Consider the following 23,013-nt stretch of genomic DNA (forward strand, 5'->3'; position numbering starts at 1 on the left):
TGAATACATCTCAATCCTATTTGAAAGAGAAGTGGTACACTGGGTAGGAAAACAAGGTCATGTTATGTAAAGGCAGTAGGATAGAAGAATAACGCAAGGTGACAGGAAGCTGATGGAATAGGCGGAGTGAGAAAGGGCTGGTCACATTAACCACTTAGTTTTACAAAACCTCAAAGAAAGCAGGGATAGGCTACGATAAAATGACACTGTTTGGAAAATGCCTGTCCCCTTGTGTAAGTGAAGAGGGTAAGACTTCTCTCCTGTAATAGTCCATTTCTTTTCTCTATGGCAAGTACCACAGTTTGAGTGTCCTCTTTATACAAACTCAAACAATGTCAATGTGTAGGCCTATGCATACAGTGCATTCGGAAAGTATTCAGACCCCTTCCCTTTTTCCACATTTTGTGGAAAATGTCCGCATCAGTCTATACACAATACCCCATAATGACAAAACAAAAACAGGTTTTTAGACACTTTTGATAATATATTCTATATAAGGTCCCACAGTTGACAAAGAACGTTAGAGCAAAAACCAAGCCATGAGGTTGAAGGAATTGTCCGTAGAACTCTGAGACAGGATTGTGTCAAGGCACAGATCTGGGGAAGGGTACCAAAACATTTCTGCAGCATTGACGGTCCCCAAGAACACAGTGGCCTCCATTCTTAAATGGAAGAAGTTTGGAACCACCACCAAGACTCTTCCTAAAGCTGGCCGCCTGGCCAAATTGAGCAATCGGGGACCCGATGGTCACTCTGACAGAGCTCCAGAGTTCCTCTGCAGAGATGGGAGAAACTTCCAGAAGGACAACCATCTCTGCAGCACTCCACCAATCAGGCCTTTATGGTAGAGTGGCCAGACCAAAGTCACTCCTCAATAAAAGGCACATGACAGCCTGCTTGGAGTTTGCCAAAAGGCACCTAAAGGACTCTCAGGCCATGAGAAACAAGATTCTCTGGTCTGATGAAACCAACATTAAACTCTTTGGCCTGAATGCCAAGAATCACGTCTGGAGGAAACCTGGTACCATCCCTACGGTGAAGCATGGTGGTGGCAGCATCATGCTGCGAGGATGTTTTTCAGCAGCAGGGACTGGGAGACTTGTCTGGATCGAGAGAAAGATGAACGGAGAAAAGTACAGAGAGATCCTTGATGAAAACCTGCTCCAGAGCGCTCATGCACTCAGATTGGGGTGAAGGTTCACCTTCCAGCAGGACAACGACCCTAAGCAGACAGCCAAGACAATGCAGGAGTGGCTTCGTGACAAGTCTCTGAATGTCCTTGAGTAGCCCAGCCAAAGCCCGGACTTGAACCCGATCGAACATATCTGGAGAGACCTGAAAATAGCTGTGCAGCAACGCTCCCCATCCAACCTGACAGAGCCTGAGAGAATCTGCAGAGAAGAATGGGAGAAACTCCCCAAATACAGGTGTGCCAAGCTTGTAGCGATTACAGACTCGAGGCTGTAGGTGCTTCAACAAAGTACTGAGTAAAGGGTCTGAATACTTATGTTATGTTTTTTTTTTTATAATACATTTTTACAACTTTCTAAAAACCTGATTTTGTTTTGTCATTATGGAGTATTGTGTGTAGATTGATTAGAGAAAAAAACCATTTAATCAATTTAAGAATAAGGCTGTAACATAACAAAATGTGGAAAAAGTAAAGGGGTCTTAATACTTTCCAAATGTACTGTATATATAAAATATATACATATCTGACTGTACACCACTGTTGTATGTACTGCCACTGTGTCATATGTCCTATTTACAGGCCCCAATGCGCCCAACCACTCCCACAAGCAGCTCCAGATTCAGCCCTAACATGTCCCAACTGCGGCAGGACGTGCCTCCAGGATCGGGCTTCACAACCACCTACAACCGCACCCCCGCCAAGAGTGGTAGCCATATCTATCCTATAAATCATCCCTGGAAGCGACGTTATCTTTGGAAACGATGTACTGCAAGTATGTGTGTGTGTTATTATGTGTATAATATCATTCATTATTTATATAGCTAGGCTTTATTCATATGTGTGCTGCTCCTCATGCTTGCTGTCTTGACCCTTGCCCTCATGTGACCTCCCTTCCCTCAAAACCCTCTTCTTTAACCCCTATCCTCTACCCTCCAACATCTGTTGCCTCAACCCCCTCCCTGGCCCCTGCACCACTACAGTCACACTGTGAGTGTCGGCCCCCAGTGTGTTCTCAGCCACACAGGTGTACAGACCCGCCTCCCGGGATGTCACCATGACGATCTCCAATGTTCCCTCTGGCAGGAGCCGGTAGACAGAGGAGGAGAGGAGGGGAGGAGAGGAAGGGGTGAGGCTGGAAAAGAGGACAGAGGCATTACCAGATGCTGGGCTGGGTAAGTGGGAATGGTAAGAGGAGTAGTTGGATGTCTGGCTGGATGCAGGCTTGGAGTTGAGGCTGGATCCAGGCTTGGAGTAGGGTCTGGATCCAGGCTTGGAGTAGGGTCTGGATCCAGGCTTGGAGTAGGGTCTGGATGCAGGCTTGGAGTAGGGTCTGGATGCAGGCTTGGAGAAGGGTCTGGATGCAGGCTTGGGGCTGTGGGTGTTGTTGGATGATCCCAGTCTCTGTCCAGAAGGAGTGACCCAGTAGATTGTGGGCTGAGGCTCTGCCAGGGCGCGACAGTGCAGGGCCAGCTTCTCCCCTTCTCTCACCCTTACGTAGGGGGGGAGGATGCCAGGGGGGATGAGGGGGAGGCAGGAGGCTGACATCTCTGTGATTGACACCTCCCTCACCCTGCGAGCCCTCAGCTCTGGAGGCTCAGAACACAATGTGGCCTGGGGCTGGATAAACCTCACAGCCTGTGGCATCTGTGTTTTTGTGTGTGCGTTGGCATCTGTGTGAGGGTGCTCCTCAGCCACCCAGCGAAACAGGCAGTCACAGCGGAGGGGGTTGGAGTGCAGGCTGACCTCCCTCAGTCTGGGCAGAGACAGGACAGTGTGTTGGTGCAGAGCAGTCAGAGCGTTGGAGTTCAGCATCAGGCTCTCGAGCCTGCTTAGCCGAAAGAAGGCCTGGGGGTGGATGTAGGACAGCCGGGGGTTGTTGGTGATCTCCAGCTTGGTGAGCTCAGGCAGGTTCTCCATGGCTGCCCTCTCGATGGCCACCAGCTCCTCCATGTTGTTCAGACCCAGCTCTGTCAGGTGGACCAGGTCCCTGAAGTCCCCTGTCTGAACCAGACTCAGACGGTTCTTATTCAGGTCAAGGAACTTCAGGCCTGGGAGCCTCCTCAGAGCGTGTGTGGGGACAGTGGTGAGGAGGTTGTCGTAGAAGGACAGGCTCTCCAGACTGTCCAGCCCCTCCAGGGCCCTCTCAGGCAACCCTTTCAGCCCCATGCCCCCCAGCACCAGGCTGCGAAGAGACCCCAGCGCCTGGAAGCCCCGTTCAGGGAGGACCTCCACTGGGTTTCCCCCCAGCATCAGCACCTGGAGGCAGGGCAGGGTGGTGAACCAGAGGGGGTCAATTGATGTCAGGTGGTTGTTGTTGAGGTGCAGGCGCAGCAGGGAGCCCAAACCAGAGAAGGCTCTAGGAGCCAGGGAGGCCAGCTGGTTGTGGCTGAGGAAGAGCTCCTGTAGGGCAGGCAGGGAAGAGAAGGCGGCAGGGGGCAGGGACCAGAGCTGGTTCTCCTCCATGTGCAAGGAGAGTAGGGAGCGCAGGGAGGGAGTCTGGGGCTGGGTTGAGGTTAGTGTCCTGACACTGCTGAAGCGGTTCTGAGACAGATCCAGCTCTGTGAGGTTGGGGAGTGTCTGTAACAGTGATGTCTCCAAGGCAGACAGCAGGTTACTCTGCAGACAGAGGGTGTGTGTGTCTAGGGGGAGAGGGGAGGGGAGCTGGGTCAGGAACAGGTTGTTACAGTCCACAGTTGGAACCTCGCGGGACATTGACTGGGGGGAAAACCAGGGCTTGATCTGACACACACACCCTGCCGGGCAGGAGATGCTCCATGGCAGGGAATGGACCACTAGTGCACTGGACACACACACCCACACACACAGGATCAGCTGCCTCTGCAGTAGGACCATTGACACCCTCAGCATCCTTACAGCAGAGAGGAGTTGATTCAGAGGAGTCGATTCAGTGGTGGCAATTCGATTGAGGTGACTCAGTGTTGTTGCCAAGTTACAGCGCTGTAGGTATCTGCTGTTGTCAGGTTACAGTGCCATAGGAATCTAAAGTGTTGTGGATTGTCTAGGTGATGGTCTCCGTGGTCAGACAGTCGCTGTCACATTGTGGCGACAGGTGTACTGGGCATGGCTCTGTACACACTAAGGAGATGACCTGGCAGAGAGAGAGAGGGAGTGAGCAAGAGCGGTGGAGAGAGACGGGGAAGATAATGTGTTAAGGACAGGTTTTGTAACACATTTAGAAAGCCAAAGGACAGGTTGAGAGAGTACCTCCTGTTCTTTCAACTCTCAACCATTCCATTTGATTTGATTTCCAGTCTCTTTTCATATGCAAAGGATTACATTTGATTTGATTTTTGCCCCTCTTTTCTTATTTACTTTATGTTTTGAATGAATGAAAATATTTGTGCTTGTGAAGTGTGTACTGATGACGACCAGTCACCACCTGGTGGCAGTGTTTACCAGTTAAGATAACAGAGGAAGTCTGAAATAAAACACATATACACACACACACAATGGAAAGAAAAGGGTAGAGAGACTACAAGACCATGTGTCAAGGAAATAAAAGGAATATATCAAAAGGAGATAGAGGAGATGAGGATACCTAGTCAGTTGTCCAACTGAATGTATTCAAATGAAATGTGTCTTCTGCATTTAACCCAACCCCTCTGAATCAGAGAGGTGCGAGGGGCTGCCTTAATCGACATCCACATCTTCGGCGCCCAGGGAACAGTGGGTTAACTGCCTTATTCCGGGGCAGAACAACAGATTTTTACTTTGTCAGCTCGGGGATTCAATTCAACAACCTTTTGATTACTGAGGAGGAAACGAGGTAGAGGAGGAAAGGTGGGAGAGGAGGAAAGGAGAAGACTAGAGGAGGTTGTCTGGCTGTAGCTGAGACTGCAGTAGGAGGGATGAAGGAGTAATCTGCAGTGGAACTAAGCTATCTGTACTGACAGACAGAGGGAGATGGAGGTATGGGAGAGAGAGAGCAAAGAAAATGGAATGACAGGGATAAAGGAGAGGGAAAGAGAGGGAGAGTTAGAGAGAGGGTGCTCGATGCTGATCAATAAAAATAGATATGCATCAGCCAGGTGCCTCGATCGCTTCAATACACAGAAACACAAACACGCTGGCACACACACACATACACACAAAAACACGACAGAGTCTTAGCAGTTAGCACAAATGAGATGACACCACTGTGGCACATCACAGATGGCACTCTTCTCCTTCTACTGCTCTGATTCTCTCTGTGTGTGTGTGTGTGTGTGTGTGTGTGTGTGTGTGTGTGTGTGTGTGTGTGTGTGTGTGTGTGTGTGTGTGTGTGTGTGTGTGTGTGTGTGTGTGTGTGTGTGTGTCCATGTGTTTACCTCAGTGCCAGTGTATCTGTGTCTAACCCAGACATATGTCCTAGCGAACACAAACACACACATTTGCATCTCACAAAAAATAATCCTTACCATCGAATGAAAAATAATCCTTACCATCGAATGAAAAATAATCCTTACTATCGAATGAAAAATAATCCTTACCATCGAATGAAAAATAATCCTTACCATCGAATGAGTACGGTTGACTGCATGCATCTCTCGATCCGTCCTCTCTCCTTCTGTCCCTCTTTTCCTATCCCACGATCTTGTCAGCGTTGTTTTTCTCCTGGAATGTTCAGTCAGCTTGTCTTTTTCTCGCTGTGTCAATGGCTTGCTCCACAATAAATCATCCTTCCTCACTCTCCCCTTAAAACACATGTATTTCCCATTCTGTATTTCTCTCTTTTTAAAATATTCCTCCTTTTCTCTCTCTGAGGCTGTGGGGAGATCTCTACAGGATGAATCTGCACTCTCCCGAACCCCACTGTATCTCAGTCAGTATGTGTGTGCCTCTCTCTCTCTCTCTCTCTTGTCTCTTTCTCTCAGTAGCCAGTGGGCTTGAGCAGGAAAGACAAAGATGATTTAATCTGAGTTTCTGTCCGTCTCTACTCTCCTTCTCTCTCCAAATAAAATAATAATGATTTAATACCTCTGAATTGCAGGCTCAGTGAGTTTCCATTTGGCTCACTGGTTTGCTTTTTAAAAGCTGTCTAGTGGAGGATAGTGCTGGCTACATAGAGAATGAACTATTAAAACCAAAGAAGCTTTCAGAGACTTCAGCATCTCTTCCGTGCAGAGGAAGAATGCTGGTAGCTATTGTATAAACTTTAATGCACTGTGCGGGTGTGTGCGTGTGCCTGTGTGTGTGTGTGCGTGTGCCTGTGTGTGTGTGTGTGGGCCTTTTGTGTGTGTGTGTGTGTGTGTGTGTGTGTGTGTGTGTGTGTGTGTGTGTGTGTGCGTGTGCGTGTGCCTGTGAGTGTGTGCGTGTGTTTGTGTGTGTGTGTGTGGGTGCGTGTGCCTGTGAGTGTGTGTGTGTGTGTGTGTGTGTGTGTGTAAAGCGGCGGATTCCATCTCCCCTTTCTCTCCAACCGTTCCACATCTCCCTCTCTTCCTATATCTCCTCCGCTCTCCCTTCTGCATGTGTGTAAAAGAAAATGACTGTGTGTTTGTGTCACTGTTTATGCCCGCAGCCATTCCTGTGCCACTGCTGACAATTGAGGAGAAAAGACAATAGGATTGCACAAAAGTTTCCATTCTCTCCCAACAAACCCTAACAAGTCACCTACCATACATTGTTCAACATGGCTTTGCTGCTCTGAGTTTGAGCAGCAAAGCCTTGTTGAACTATGTACGGTAGGTGTGTGAGTGTTTATTGTATGATAGAGCTGCAAATCTATAAATACAAATAAAGATATATAAATATATATTTTTATAAACCTCTAACCTAAATCCTAACCCATCTAACCCTAATCCAAGTCAGGATTGAATGTCATGTTTAGTGTTAAATGTTTAAGTTTACCTAGTCTTACCTAATCACATAACGCACAATATGGACAGCAGAGAAAGAGAAAGAGAGAGAGAGAGAAGATTGGATGGACGGAAGGATGGAAGCACTCTGAGGAGAAGTGTAACCATTCCTGTTAGGCAAAGTGAGGGGGTTATGAGAGCTGAGCAACTAAGTTTCAGAAAAGCATGTCACAGAGACACACACCCATGCACGCGCCCTGCAGGCTGAAAGGCAGTGAGAATGAGGGATGAGAGGTAGCACAATGAAAAGGAATCCAGAGGAGAGGTCGTCATAGCAACATTGGGAGAGAAAACAAGCACTGCTTCCTGTTCTCTCGTATTTTTCTCCTGCGTCTTTCCTTTCTTCATGTCTCTCCTCTCTTCACATCTGCTCTCCTCCATCTTTTTTATTCCCTTATCCTTCCCTCTAGTGGTTAGAGTGTTGGGCCAGCAACCGAAAGGTTGCTGGATCAAATCCCCAAACTGACAAGGTAAAAAATATGTTGTGCCCCTGAGCAAGGCAGTTAACCCACTGTTCCCCGGGTGTCGAAGACGTGGATGTTGATTAAGGCAGCCCCCCGCACAGTTTGCTTACACTGAAATGAAACCCTAGAACGTCAGACGTGTGTGTATGTGTTTGCTTTAATGCTTAACTCTGACATATGACTCTAATCACTCTAATCATCTAACGCATTTAAATGTTGGGTTAAATGAGGAAGACACATTTCAGTTGAAGGCATTCAGTTGTACAACTGACTAGGTATCCCCCTTTCCCTTTCCCCTCTCTGTGTATGTGTGTGGTCTACTCACTGAGTCATGGTTGTGAATCATATGCACTGTTATGATAACCCTCAGTTAAGGCTGAGGTGAAGCATGTTGCAGTGTCACATCCAGGGAATGATTAGAGTCATATGTCAGAGTTAAGCATTAAAGCAAATACATACACACATGTCTGACTTTCTAGGGTTTCATTTCAGTGTAAGCAAACTGTAGTCACCATCAGCCAAAAGACAATGCATCTCATATTAATGAATGATATGATACAATGACATGATTGATACCATGATCTGACAATGTAGAATCATGATGGGTCTTTCTCCCTCTGTTCTTTATATCCCTGTTTCTCTCTATCCCTCTCTCTTTCTCTCTTTCTATCTATGTCGCTCTCTCAATCTTTCTATCCAAGTGTGTCTGTCTCTCTCTCTGTGTGTGTCTGTTGTCTCTCTGTGTGTGTGTCTCTCTCTTTCTGTGTTTCTCTGTCTCTCTAGCTCTCTCTCTCTTTGTCTCTCTGTGTTTCTCTGTCTCTCTAGCTCTCTCTCTGTGTCTCTCTCTCTCTGTCTCTCTGTGGTTCTCTGCCTCTAGCTCTCTCTCTCTGTCTCTCTGTGTTTCTCTCTCTCTAGCTCTCTCTCTCTGTTTCTCTCTCTCTCTCGCTTTCTCTGCCTCTGTGTCTCTCTGTCTCTCTCTTTCTGTGTGTCTGTCTCTCTCTCTGTGTGTGTCTCTCTCTCTGTCTCTCTTTCTGTCTCTCTGTGTGTCTCTCTCTCTCTCATTTGAATTCTGTACACAACAGGTGTTCGCTGGACCGGGGAATGCTCAAGGACTTATGAAACGCTCCCCACAGCAGAGCTAAATGGTGCGGTGTGTGTGTGTGTGTGTTGTAACGCTGCAGAGAGAGTGAGAATCTGCCGCCATGGCGACAGTCCCAGCAGTATCTTATAGCAACAGGTTGCTAGGCAGCCTGCATTGGTAGATGAGTTGGAAGCTTTTGTGTGTACATTTGCATGTGTGAGTTTTGTAACGGATTGTTGAGTTCAGAGGAGAAAATCAAACGCATCAAGTTACATTGAGTTCTCTTTGGCCTTGTAGGTTATGTCTGTTGGCGCTATTTGACACAGCATTAAATCCAGTAAAGTTTTAATGTCCATAACATTGCAATGGTAGATTTTTAAGATTTTTCTTTTTAACCTTTTAATCTGAAACTTTAAACTTTAAACCCTCAGACTGTTGACAGCAAGCTGGTTGTTTTCTATAATTAGAATTACATTATTCCATTTACTCTATATTTTTTCAGTGACAGACAACAATGACCATGTTGCTATAGAAACAAAGTGACTTCATCAGCCAGCAGCTACAGGTAATTTACATTTACATTTACATTTACGTCATTTAGCAGACGCTCTTATCCAGAGCGACTTACAAATTGGTGCATTCACCTTAAGATATCCAGTGGAACAACCCCTTTACAATAGTACATCTATATCTTCGTTCTAACTCAGTTGCCGGAAAGGAAGGAAACCTCTCAGGGATTTCACCATGAGGCCAATGGTGACTTTAAAACAGTTACAGAGTTTAATGGCTGTGATATGAGAAAACTGAGGATGGACCAACAACATTGTAGTTACTCCAAAATACTAACCTAAATGAGAGTGAAAAGAAGGAAGAAATTAACTTTATCTCCTGAATACAAAGCGTTATGTTAGGGGCAAATCCAACACAACACATCACTGAGTACCACTCTTCATATTTTTAATCATGATGGTGGCTGCATCATGTTATCGGTATGCTTGTCATCTGTCACATCCTGATCTGTTTCATCTGTCTTTGTGATTGTCTCCAACCCCCTCCAGGTGTCGCCCATCTTCCCCATTATCCTCTGTGTATTTATACCTAAGTTCTCTATTTGTCTGTTGCCAGTTTGTTTTATTCATTCAGACCTACCAGTGTTTTTACCCTTGCTCCTGTCCTGTCTATAGTGCCTGTTTCCTAGTTTTCTGCCCTGGACCTGAAGCTACATCCCTGCGCCTTCTTCTCCCATCGCCTCAACGCCACGGAGAAAAACTATGATGTGGGAAATCGTGAGCTTCTCACAGTGAAGATAGCATTGGAGGAATGGAAGCACTGGCTGGAAGGAGCGGAACACCCGTTCATCGTATGGACCGACCACAAAAATCTGGATTATCTCCGCACCGCCAAATGCCTCAACTCCAGGCAAGCTAAATGGGCCCTGCTGTTCACACGGTTCAACTTCTCCCTCTCATATCGGCCAGGATCCAAGAATGTCAAGCCGGATGCATTGTCTCGCCGTTATAGCCCCACGGCTATTACCCCGGAGCCTGAGACCATCCTTCCCACCTCGTGCCGTGCAACGGCACACAGCTGGAGAATAGGGAAACGGGTCCGGGAGGTGCATCGTTCCCAGCCGAAAGAGGTCGGCATACCTTCTGCCCAGATGTTTGGAGAGGCCAGTCGGCCATCCTCAAGACCACCTCCAGGTATCGACGACAAGCGGATCGCCACCGGACCCCGGCTCCCCGGTATCATCTCGGGCAGAAGGTATGGCTGTCCACCTGGGATCTGCTCCTCCGGGTGGAATCCTGCAAACTCTTCCCCCGGTTTATCGGCCCGTTTCCCATCTCCAAAATCATTAGCCCCTCTGCTGTTCGTCTTCTGTTGCCCCGGACCCTTCGTATACATCCTACCTTTCATGTGTCCAGAGTTAACACGTCTCACAGCCCTTTGTCTCCTGTTTTTCCCTTGCTCCTGTCCTGTCCATAGTGCCTATTTCCCTAGTTTTCCCGGTTTTGACCTTTCTGCCTGCCTGCCTACCGTCCCGTACCTTTGTCCCACTACTCTGGTTTATCCATATAAAGAAATGGAATAGAGCTAAGCACAGGCAAAATCCTAGAGAAAAACCAGGTTCAGTCTGCTTTCCAACAAACACTGGGAGACAAATTCACCTTTCAGCAGGACAATAACCTCAAACACAAATATACACTGGACTTGCTGACCAAGACGACAGTAAATGTTCCTGAGTGACAGTTTTGACTTAAAGCGGCTTGAAAATCTATGGCAAGACTTGAAAATGTCTTGAAGATTATTTTTTGTATAAATGTGCAAATTAGAGGTCAACCGATTATGATTTTTCAACGCCCGATACCGATACTGTTTATTGGAGAACCAAAAAAGCTGATACTGATTTATCGGCTGATTTTTAAATTGTGTTATTTTAAACAACTTAAACAACACATCCTAGATCTGAATGAAAGAAATAATCTTATGAAATACTTTTTTCTTTACATAGTTGAATGTGCTGACAACAAAATCACACATAAATAATCAATGGAAATCCAATTTATCAACCCATGGAGGTCTGGATTTGGAGTCACACTCAAAATTAAAGTGGAAAACCACACTACAGGCTGATCCAACTTTGATGTAATGTCCTTAAAACAAGTCAAAATGAGGCTCAGTAGTGTGTGTGGCCTCCACGTGCCTGTATGACCTCCCTACAACGCCTGGGCATGCTCCTGATGAGGTGGCGGATGGTCTCCTGAGGGATCTCCTCCCAGACCTGCACTAAAGCATCCGCCAACTCCTGGACAGTCTGTGGTGCAACGTGGCGTTGGTGGATGGAGCGAGACATGATGACACGGATGTGCTCAATTGGATTCAGGTCTGGGGAACGGGCAGGCCAGTCCATGGCATCAATGCCTTCCTCTTGCAGGAACTGCTGACACACATTAGGAGGAACCCAGGGCCAACCGCACCAGCATATGGTCTCACAAGGGGTCTGAGGATCTCATCTCCGTACCTAATGGCAGTCAGGCTACCTCTGGCGAGCACATGGAGGGCTGTGCGGCCCCCCAAAGAAATGCCACCCCACACCATGACTGACCCACCGCCAAACCGGTCATGCTGGAGGATGTTGCAGGCAGCAGAACGTTCTCCACGGTGTCTCCAGACTCTGTCACGTCTGTCATGTGCTCAGTGTGAACCTGCTTTCATCTGTGAAGAGCACAGGGCACCAGTGGCGAATTTGCCAATCTTGGTGTTCTCTGGCAAATGCCAAACGTCCTGCACGGTGTTGGGCTGTAAGCACAACCCCCACCTGTGGACGTCGGGCCTCATACCACCCTCATGGAGTCTGTTTCTGACCGTTTGAGCAGACACATGCACATTTGTGGCCTGCTGGAGGTCATTTTGCAGGGCTCTGGCAGTGCTTCTCCTGCTCCCTCCTTGCACAAAGGCGGAGGTAGCGGTCCTGCTGCTGGGTTGTTGCCCTCCTACGGCCTCCTCCACGTCTCCTGATGTACTGGCCTGTCTCCTGGTAGCGCCTCCATGCTCTGGACACTACGCTGACAGACACAGCAAACCTTCTTGCCACAGCTCGCATTGATGTGCCATCCTGGATGAGCTGCACTACCTGAGCCACTTGTGTGGGTTGTAGACTCCGTCTCATGCTACCACTAGAGGGAAAGCACCGCCAGCATTCAAAAGTGACCAAAACATCAGCCAGGAAGCATAGGAACTGAGAATTGGTCTGTGGTTACCACCTGCAGAACCACTCCTTTATTGGGGGGGTGTCTTGCTAATTGCCTATAATTTCCACCTTTTGTCTATTCCATTTGCACAACAGCATGTTAAATTTATTGTCAATCAGTGTTGCTTCCTAAGTGGACAGTTTGATTTCACAGAAGTGTGATTGACTTGGAGTTACATTGTGTTGTTTAAGTGTTCCCTTTATTTTTTTGAGCAGTGTATATATATATATATATAAACACCTGCGTTAGACAGGATTACCTACACATACTGACCAGCTCAAATAGACAGAAGCTGCTACATGGCAGACCAATCCGAACTCATCTCTCAGCATGTCCAGCCCACTCATTATCTCAGCCAATCATGGCTAGCGGGAAGATTGCCCCCTCCCCCCCATTTTTCTGTGGCTAAACCAACTAGGCTCGTAATTGAACAATTGTATTTGTATTTCAAATCAAATCTAATCAAATTGTATTAGTCACATGGGACGAATACAGTGAAATGCTTACTTACAAACCCCTAACTAACAATGCAGTTTTAGAAAATACGGATAAGAATAAGAAATAAAAGTAACAAGTAATTAAAGAGCAGCAGTAAAATAACAATAGCCCATTTACAGATGGCATACAAGTTTGTTATTAAGGCACATGAAAGTTCACATGTTCAAGAAGGCATTTCTGCCAAAAAACGCATTTTGATAAAAATGTTAAAGTTTATGTTCTCCTGTGAAGTAGTGACGCGCGACATACGCCTAGTTTCCTGAAACGAGTCACATATGTGTTTGTGTGTGTCTATATGTGTGTTTGTGTGTTGAAGGCGTGGACGATATGGGCCGCAGACAGAGAACCCTTAGACTTTAGGAATGACACACACCTCCACCACCCAAAGCCTGCCCCTGCCGCCTCTCCTCATGCTCCGCAGACACACCCTCTGCTACCGGTTCCCTCGGAAACAACCCCCGGAGCGCCTGAGTTGCCCCATGAAGGGCAGAGCAAAGACTTCCTGAACACTCACCCTGACAGTAAAGACTACTGACTATCTTCATCATTGTCTTTGTTGCAACCTTCTTTGTGTTTAAAAGATGGCAGTTCAGTGAACCGTTTCACTGGACTGCCATCCAGTGAGGGGTTGTTCAATGGAAGTTTCAATTGAAATTCAATGGAAGTTACAAAATACATTTTGGGCTGTGGGCCTAAATCCTTAATGTGGATGTGATCTGCCTCTCTGTATGGCTATCATGACTACAGGGTTTACTGTAAACACATGTCACTGTGCCTTTTGCTTTGTGTGTTATGTGTTGAAAATGAACACATACTGGCAGAGTGAAATGTGTCATCAGGGTCACAAACATAGACAGTAAAATCTGTCTTCATTTTGGAATGTGGAAGGTCATCATTTTCAGTCACCATAGTCATCATTTTGGAATGTGGAAGGTATGTGGGTACTTAGCCTACTGGACAGACCATACCTCTGCTCAGACCCGCCCTTACCTGTGTTTTTTTCATACTTTCAAAAGAAGAGGTTATTTAGTTCAGTCACCACAACACCAGTCCAGTTATGGCCGAGAAATCTGAACAGACTGACGCTCCTTCTCCAGATAAAGACCTAACCTTACCGATCATGTTTCCCGAACTGCATACAGAAGAAGAGGGTGGTGCTACTACCTTCTCAACGTCGACATGCAACCCCAACCTGTGGAAGATGTTGCATGCAGCCGAGACCAGATGGAGCGAGCAGTCTCAACCGTCCAACGAAAACGGGGCCGAGGTGTCCGTTGGGGCGGGAGAGACAGTGATCGAAGCGCTAAATATGGAGAGGGTGAGGATAAATCAATTACCTATACTCGTGTCTTATCCAGCTTTTACTGTGGGGGGTTGAGTTTTAACTTCAGTAGGCTACTACATGTGCTAGAACGCGCATTCAACAGTTTGAGTTGCTCAATCAATGCAACTTTAGTTGGATAGCATCCTACCATCTTTACTGTGACAGTGAATCAATGTGTGATAGGCTACACGTCAAGGTTTGAAAGATGAAGGGAGTGTCTGCTCAGATCTCAATTGCGACAATTAAAAGCATTATCAAAAGCAAATTCGTCTGCGCCAAGACATGCGCCAACGTTAGACATCACCACAGCATATAATGTTAATCAAAAACAAATGTCGCGACTGCATGTTTCTGCAATGAGGCACGCAGATCCGAACAGAGCGTCTGTAAATCTTGATGGTACTGTGACCGAAGTACATAGAACGATAAGTGTAAATGAGAAACGCATTTAATATGTAGGGGGTTAGTTAGGCTATTGCTGGGACTAGAATACAAGGCTGTATAACTGGACTTTCTAAAGTTATGACCAAAAAGGAACCAATCCACCTTGTGAAATATAGCTTGCAACCTGGTCTCAGCGAATTTAATATTTTTCTGTACAAAAATCCGAGATACTCCAGTATGATATTATACGTTTCGTATTGGTATGTATTATTTTGTGGATTTTCATCGCCATCATTTCGTATGATGTGTTACGAATTACAATTTGTATTATATTTTACGAATTTGCAAAACGTACAAATATGTTACAAATTAGCAAAACATAAAATATGTTACACATTTTCTAAACTATATATTATGAATTCTAGCTATGCCACTAATGTTAGCTAGCTCTATATTGGAAGCTAGGTTAGGGGTTAGAGTTTGGGGTTAGGGTTAAGGTTAGGGTTAAATTTAGGAGTTAGCATGTTAGCTAACCCTTCCCTAACCCTTTAATCTAAGTAGTTGCAAAGTAACTAAAAAGTAGCAAGTAGTTGAAAAGGTGCTAATTAGCTAAAGTTGTCTATGATGAGATTCAAACTCACAACCTTTGGGTTGCTAGACATTTGTGTCATAAACCCATCCATCCATCTAACCTGACCAGACCTAATTTCATTTTTGCCTTAAGTAACCATCTGTCTTATGTAACCTTACCGAACATAACATATCATACTAAATGGAGAATCTTGGATTTATCTACAGAATAATATGAAATGCTCAGAGACCAGGTTGGTGTCAAGACGATTATGAATGGGGAGGCCAAGGGGCACAGAACCAGTTTAGGGGGCCCATAACATTTTGAACCTTAATCGATGCAAGATGGATTTGTTCAATATATACTGAACAAAAATATAAATGCAACATGCAAATAATTTCAAAGATTTTACTGAGTTACAGTTCATATAAGGAAATCAGTCAATATAAATAAATAAATTAGGCCCTAATCTATGGATATCGCATGACTGGGAAAATAGATATGCATCAGTTGGTCACAGATACCTTAAAAAAAAGTAGGGGCGTGGATCAGAAAACTAGTCAATATCTGGTTTGATCACCATTTGCCTGATGCAGCGCGACACATCTCCTTCGGATGGAGTTGATCAGGCTGTTGTTTGTGGCCTGTGGAATATTGTCCAGCTTCTCTTCAATGGCTGTGTGAAGTTTCTGGATATTGGTGGGAACTGGAACACGCTGTCAAAAACTTTGGTCCAGAGCATCCCAAACATGCTCAATGGGTGACATAACTAGTGAGTTTGCAGGCCATGGAAGAACTGGGACATTTTCAGCTTCCAGAAATTGTGTACAGATCCTTGCGACATGGGGCTGTGCTTTACCATGCTGAAACATGAGGTGATGGCAGTGGATGAATGGCACGACAATGGGTCTCAGGATCTCGTCACGGTGTCTGTGCATTCAAATGGCCATCAATAAAAAAATACAATTGTGTTTGTTGTCAATAACTTATGCCTTCCCATGCCATAAGCCCACCACAACCATGGGGCACTCTGTTCATAACGTTGACATCAGCAAACCGCTCGCCCACAAGATGGCATACACATGGACTGCAGTTGTGAGGCCGGTTGGACGTGCTGCCAAATTCTCTAAAACGATGTTTGAGGCGGCTTATGGTAGAGAAATGAACATTAAATTCTCTGGCAACTGCTCAGGTGGACATTCCTGCAGTCAGCATACTATCCCTCAAAACTTGAAACATCTGTGGCATTGTGTTCTGTGACAAAACTGCACATTTTAGGGTGCCCTTTTATTGTCCCCAGCACATGGGGCAGCCTTGTAATGATCATGCTGTTTAACCCGCTAAGGTCGATGTCCACTCCCCTGGGGAAATCTGATTAGCATAATAATAAAATCTGCATAAATATCTGTTAATTTTAGCTAGAGATATGTATTTTTTGTGTTGGATACATCTTAATCCACTGCATCCGCCTGTGTCGCACTTAGGCATCTGTGGTGAAAGGTAACAGAACTAGAGTGGTGTTTGTCAGACCATGAGACATTCCGAAAATTGGTCTTCTCTCAAAATCGTCTGTAGCGTCAGAACAGTTTGGCTACACACGAATATGACCGCTCAATGTAAAGGGTAGACACTCGAGAAACACGTACATGTCGGTTTTGCTCTCGAACGCCTACAGTCCTCATATTACTCGTCTGAAGGTCCCACCTTACAAATGGAAAAAAATCTATGGAAGTATATACTGTATTCTGACCCCTTCACTTTTTCCATATTTTGTTACGTTACAGCCTTATCCTAAAATTGATTAAATTGTTTTTTCCCCCTCATCAGTCTACACACAATACCCCATAATGACTTAAGCAAACAGAGGTTTTTAGAATTTTTACAAATGTATTAAATAGAAAAAAATGAAATGTTATATTTACATAAGTATTCAGACACTTTATTCAGTACTTTGTTGAAGCACCTTTGGCAGCGATTACAGCCTCGAGTCTTCTTGGGTATGATGCTACAAGCTTGGCACACCTGTATTTGGGGAGTTTCTCCAATTCTTCTTTGCAGATCCTCACAAGCTCTGTCAGGTTGGATGGGGAGCGTTCTTGGGGACCTTCAATGCTGCAGCAATGTTTTGGTACCCTTCCCCAGATCTGTGCCTTACTAACACTATCCTGTCTCGGAGTTCTACGGACACTTCCTTTGACCTCATGGCTTGGTTTTTGCTCTGACATACACTGTCAACTGTGGGACCTTACATAGAAAGGTGTGTACCTTTCCAAATCATGTCCAATCAATTGAATGTACAACAAGTGGACTCCAATCAAATTGTAGAAACATCTCAAGGATGATCAAAGGAAACAGGATGCACCTGAGCTCAATTTAGAGTCTCATACCAAAGAGTCTAAATAATTATGTAAATAAGGTATTTCTGTTTTTAATTTTTAATACATTTTAACACGTTTTCGCTTTGTCACTATGGGGTATTGTGTGGAGATTGCTTAGAATTGTTATTTACTTAATCATTTTTTTAATAAAGCTGTACCGTAACAAAATGTGGAAAAAGTCAAGGGGTCTGAATACTTTCCAAAGGCATTGTATATAGAGACTGTTTAGTGCCAAAAATAAGGGGTTAAATACACGTACAAAAAATAACAAATGTTTCCTGAGCTTTCTTATATCGCTCAGATATAGGACAGACACTTCAGGACAAACTTCCTTTACATTTTTGGGGGACTATCTGTTCCATGTAGTGAATCTGTTATTCAATGCGTTTAAATGGGCTAATAGCAGTAAGGCCAAAAATACTTTTTCATCAAATAATTTTGTATATATTTTTTTATACTTCAAGGGTCTTCAAATTCCAAATCAAATAGCAAAATGATCATTGGTATGACCTTCTTAAAACAATTCCATATAGTTTAGTAGAACCCCAGGCTTAGACAGGGCTTAGACTCTTATGGGTAATCAGTTTATTAATGTGCCACACCTGTCAGGTGGATGGATTATCTTGGCAATGAAGAAATGCTCACTAACAGGGATATAAACAAATTTGTGCACAAAATTTGAGAGAAATAAGCTTTTTGTGGTATGGAACATTTCTGGGATCTTTTATTTCAGCTCATGAACCATGGGACCAACTACTGCATGTTGTGTTTATATTTTTGTTCAGTGTAGCAAATATTTGATTTAATTTATTTTATTTTACCTTTATTTAACTAGGCAACCTTTATTTAACTAGGCAAGTCAATCTACGGGGATATACATTTTTAAGGTTATATTCATTAAAAGCCTTCAATGAGAGGCAAAGTGATGTTGTACAGAGAATATTCATAAACTGGCATAGAAAGGTTGTTTAAAGGTTGTGAACCTGTACTAGGTCAGTTTGGTGACATTCAGAGGGTGCCAGAGTGACCCACTTCATGAGGTAAACACACCACACCCACACTTCGTTAGGTAAGCTATACTGAGAGTCTGGGCCTTCAGAAAAACAGGTTCACTCTGAAGCCTTTGAAGGTCAGAGTGTGCAGCTATTGTCACCCACACCTTATTTATATAGGCTTTATTTGTGTGCGTGTTCAGGTCAGTTACAGTTTCTCCATCTACAAAGCTCTACCAAAATAAAGTGTGCTGCTGTTCTCCACACTGACATGAGTTTCTCAACCTGTCCTGAGCACTCTCTCTACTGGTTTAGTCCCAAACTGGTAGCAGGCGTGCATCTGCATTAGTGGAGGCTGCTGAGGGGAGGACGGCTCATAATAATGGCTGGAATGGAGCAAATGGAATGGCATCAAACCATAGCTGTGTTCGAATACTCATACAAACCTTACTAACTGTACTATTTGTGATGTAAATTGAGTAAATAGTATGCTTATTGGTCAAACTATGGATATAGTTAGTATGGCAAAAGTTCCCAGATGTCGTACTGCATTAGTCAAAATACGAAGTATACGAGCAGTGGACACTATTTCCGTACTTTTAGGGCCCATAAATCAATTCTTCAGAAAGTGGGCGTGGCTTCATATCGTTTTCAGATTTGAGGAAAATGGAAGAAAATGTGCAGTCCAATAAGAGCGGATACAAATTCATTGCTTTAACTAATTATGACAAATGTTAAGAAAATGTTGAGCAATGTAACAAAGTAATGACTTTTCAAGTTACCTTACACGTTATGTTGGCTGACAATTTGCTAGCTATGCTATCCTTATGAACTACAAAGCATATTACAGCAGTATATACCAGTATGTTAGCTAGCTACCTAACGTTAATTGGCTACTAATACATCAAACTTGCCAGTATATTAAATACAGTGGCAAGAAAAAGTAAGTGAACCCTTTGGAATTACCTGGATTTCTGCATAAATTGGTCATCAAATTTGATCTGATCTTCATCATATCACAACAATAGACAAACATAGTATGCTTAAACTAATGACACACAAATTATTGTATTTTTCTTGTCTATATTGAATACATAATTTAAACATTCACAGTGTAGGTGGGAAAAAGTATGTGAACCCCTAGCCTAATAACTTCTCCAAAAGCTAATTGGAGTCAGGCGTCAGCTAACCTGGAGTCCAATCAATGAGACAAGATTGGAGATGTTGGTTAGAGCTGCCTTGCCCCTATAATAAACTCACCAAATTTGAGTTTGCTATTCACAAGAAGCATTGCCTGATGTGAACCATGCCTCAAACAAAAGAGATCTCAGAAGACCTAAGATTAATAATTGTTGACTTGTTTAAAGCTGGAAAAGGGTTACAAAAGTATCTCTAAAAGCCTTGATGTTCATCAGTCCACGGTAAGACAAATTGTCTATAAATGGAGAAAGTTCAGCACTGTTGTTACTCTCCAAAGAAGTGCCCGTTCTGCAAAGATGACTGCAAGAGCACAGTGCGGAATGCTCAATGAGGTTAAGAACAATCCTAGAGTGTCAGCTAAAGACTTACAGAAATGTTTGGAACATGCTAACATCTCTGTTGATGAGTCTACGATACGTAAAACACTAAACAAGAATGGTGTTTATGGGAGGACACCACGGAAGAAGCCACTGCTGTCCAAAACAAACATTGCTGCACATCTGAAGTTTGCAAAAGTGCACCTGGATGTTCCACAGCGCTACTGGCAAAATATTCGGTGGACAGATTAAACTACAGTTAGTTGTTTGGAAGGAGAACACAACACTATGTGTGGTGAAAAAAGGCACATCACACCAACATCAAAACCTCATGCCAACTGTAAAGTATGGTGGAAGGAGCATCATGGTTTGGGGCTGCTTTGCTGCCTCAGGGCCTGGACACCTTGCTATCGTCGACAGAAAAATGAATTCCCAAGTTTATCAAAACATTTTGCCGGAGAATGTAAGTCATCTGTCCGCCAATTGAAACTCAACAGAAGTTGGGTGATGCAACAGGACAAAGACCCAAAACACAGAAGTAAATCAAAAACAGAATGGCTTCAACAGAAGAGTATGGAGAAAAATAAATAAATAAATAAAATGTATGAAATGTATTCATTCACTACTGTAAGTCAGCTCTGGATAAGAGCATCTGCTAAATGACTGAAATGTAATGTAAATGTAAGAAAATACGCCTTCTGGAGTGGCCCAGTCAGAATCCTAACCTCAACCTGATTGAGATGCTGTGGCATGACCTCAAGAGAACAGTTCACACCAGACATCCCAAGAATATTGCTGAACTGAAACAGTTTTGTAAAGAGGAATGGTCCAAAATTCCTCCTGACTGTTGTGCAGGTCTAAACTACAGAAAAGTTCATTTGAAGTTATTGCTTCCAAAGGAGGGTCAACCAGTTATTAAATCCAAGGGTTCACATACTTTTCCCACCCCTACACTGTGAATGTTTACACGGTGTGTTCAATAAAAACATGAAAATGTCTAATTGTTTGTGTTTTATTTGTTTAAGCAGACTGTGTTTGTCAATTGTTGTGACCTAGATGAAGATCAGATCAAATTTTATGAACAATCTCGGGCGGCGTTTGGTGGTCGAAGTCGCCGACCTTCTAGCCATCGCTGATCCTCTTTTTCATTTTCCTTTGGTTTTGTCTTGTATTGTATCACACCTGGTTCCAATCCCATTCGTTACATGTTATGTATTTAACCCTCTGTTCCCCCTCATTGTCCTTGTCGGTGATTGTTTGTTTGTAAGCTATGTGCAAGATATGTTCTGGTGTGCGCCGGGTTTTGTACCCACTTTTATTATTTTGTATATTTTGGTTTTCAGAGTTTTTGAGCACTTATTAAACTGCTACATTTTATACCAAGTTCGATCTCCTGCGCCTGACTTCCCTGCCTCATAAATGCTATAACTTCAATTTCTCAAACATATGACTATTTTACACCATTTTATAGATACACCTCTCCTGAATTGAACCACGATTTCAAAAAGGCTTCACAGCAAAAGCAAAACATTAGATTATGTTAGGAGAGTACCCTGCCAAAAAAATCACATTGCCATTTTCAAAGCAACTAGCATGCATCACAAATACCCAAAACACAGCAAAATGCAGCACTAACCTTTGATGATCTTCATCAGATGACACTCCTAGGGCATTATGTTATACAATACATGCATTTTTTGTTCGATAAAGTTCATATTTATATATAAAAACAGCATTTTACATCGGCGCGTGACGTTCAGAAAATATTTTCCCTCAAATGCTTCCGGTGAATCAGCGCTACAATTTACAAAATTACTATTCGAAAACATTGTTAAAATGTAATATTGTCATTCAAAGAATTATAGATTAACATCTCGTGAATGCAACCGCATTGCCAGATTTAAAAATAACTTTACTGGGAAATCACACTTTGCAATAAACAACGTGGTATGCTCAGAAAAATAGGCTAGGCGATACATGTTAGCGCCATCCTGGAACCATCTAAAATCAAATATACTATTGTAAATATTCCCTTACCTTTGATTATCTTCATCAGAAGGCACTTCCAGGAATCCCAGGTCCACAACAAATGTAGTTTTGTTCGAAAAAGTTAATAATTGATGTCCCAATAGTTCCTTCTTGTTAGCGCGTCCCGAAGGCTACTCATAATGTACTTGTCGTCACGAATGTGCAAAAAATATATATTTACGTTCGTTCAAACATGTCAAACGTTGTATAACATAAATCTTTAGGGCCTTTTTCAACCAGAACTTCAATAATATTCAAGGCGGACGATTGCATTGTCTTACTAAACGATTCAGAACAAAAGGGTTCCCATGGGCGCCCGCGTCATAGTAGTAATGGCCCTCCCCCTGTGACCAACTTCCCAAGCCTCTCTTTGGGTCAGTTTCTACCATAGAAGACTCAAACCACTTTGTAAAGTCTGTTGACATCTAGTGGAAGCCTTAGGAAGTGCTAAATGATTAATAAGTCCCTGTGTGTTTCAATGGCAAAGGCTTTGAAGTGATTCCACACATCAGATTTCCACTTCCTGTTAGGATTTGTCTCAGGGTTTTGACAGCCATATGAGTTATGTTATACTCACAGACACCATTCAAACAGTTTTAGAAACTTTAGAGTATTTTCTATCCAAATCTACTAATTATATGCATATTCTAGTTACTGGGCAGGAGTAGTAACCAGATTAAATCGGGTACGTTTTTTATCTGGCCGTGCAAATACTGCCCCCTATCCCCAACAGGTTAAACTGCTCCGTTTTATACCAAGTTCGATCTCCTGCGCCTGACTTCCCTGCCACCAGCACGCACCCTTACAAGCTAGTCATTTGTTATGCTAAAAAGCTAGCAAGAGGTTTCATAGCAACAGCATCAACTTCTGGTAGACAGGCGAAGCTCTGGTACGCTCAACTACAGTTTGTTTACAGTATACTAAAATGAGCTAATAGTATATAGTATGTAGTATATTCTCATTAAGTATGTAATATA

At 43.8% G+C, this 23,013-nt stretch overlaps 1 protein-coding gene across 1 annotated transcript; it reads right to left on the minus strand.

Moving 5' to 3' along the window:
* Positions 1–1,502: 1,502 nt before the first annotated feature.
* On the minus strand, positions 1,503–6,203 carry LOC106561319 (leucine-rich repeat neuronal protein 2-like). The gene is made up of 2 exons (XM_014125155.2): positions 5,707–6,203; positions 1,503–4,301 (listed from the first exon to the last, which is right to left on the minus strand). Exon 2 carries the CDS (start codon positions 4,058–4,060, stop codon positions 2,111–2,113), a length of 1,950 nt encoding a protein of 649 aa, XP_013980630.2. The 5' UTR covers positions 4,061–4,301; positions 5,707–6,203; the 3' UTR covers positions 1,503–2,110.
* Positions 6,204–23,013: the final 16,810 nt, after the last annotated feature.

This window comes from Salmo salar, chromosome ssa17 (assembly GCF_905237065.1).
Source record: "Salmo salar chromosome ssa17, Ssal_v3.1, whole genome shotgun sequence".
Classification (NCBI taxonomy): Eukaryota; Metazoa; Chordata; class Actinopteri; order Salmoniformes; family Salmonidae; genus Salmo; species Salmo salar.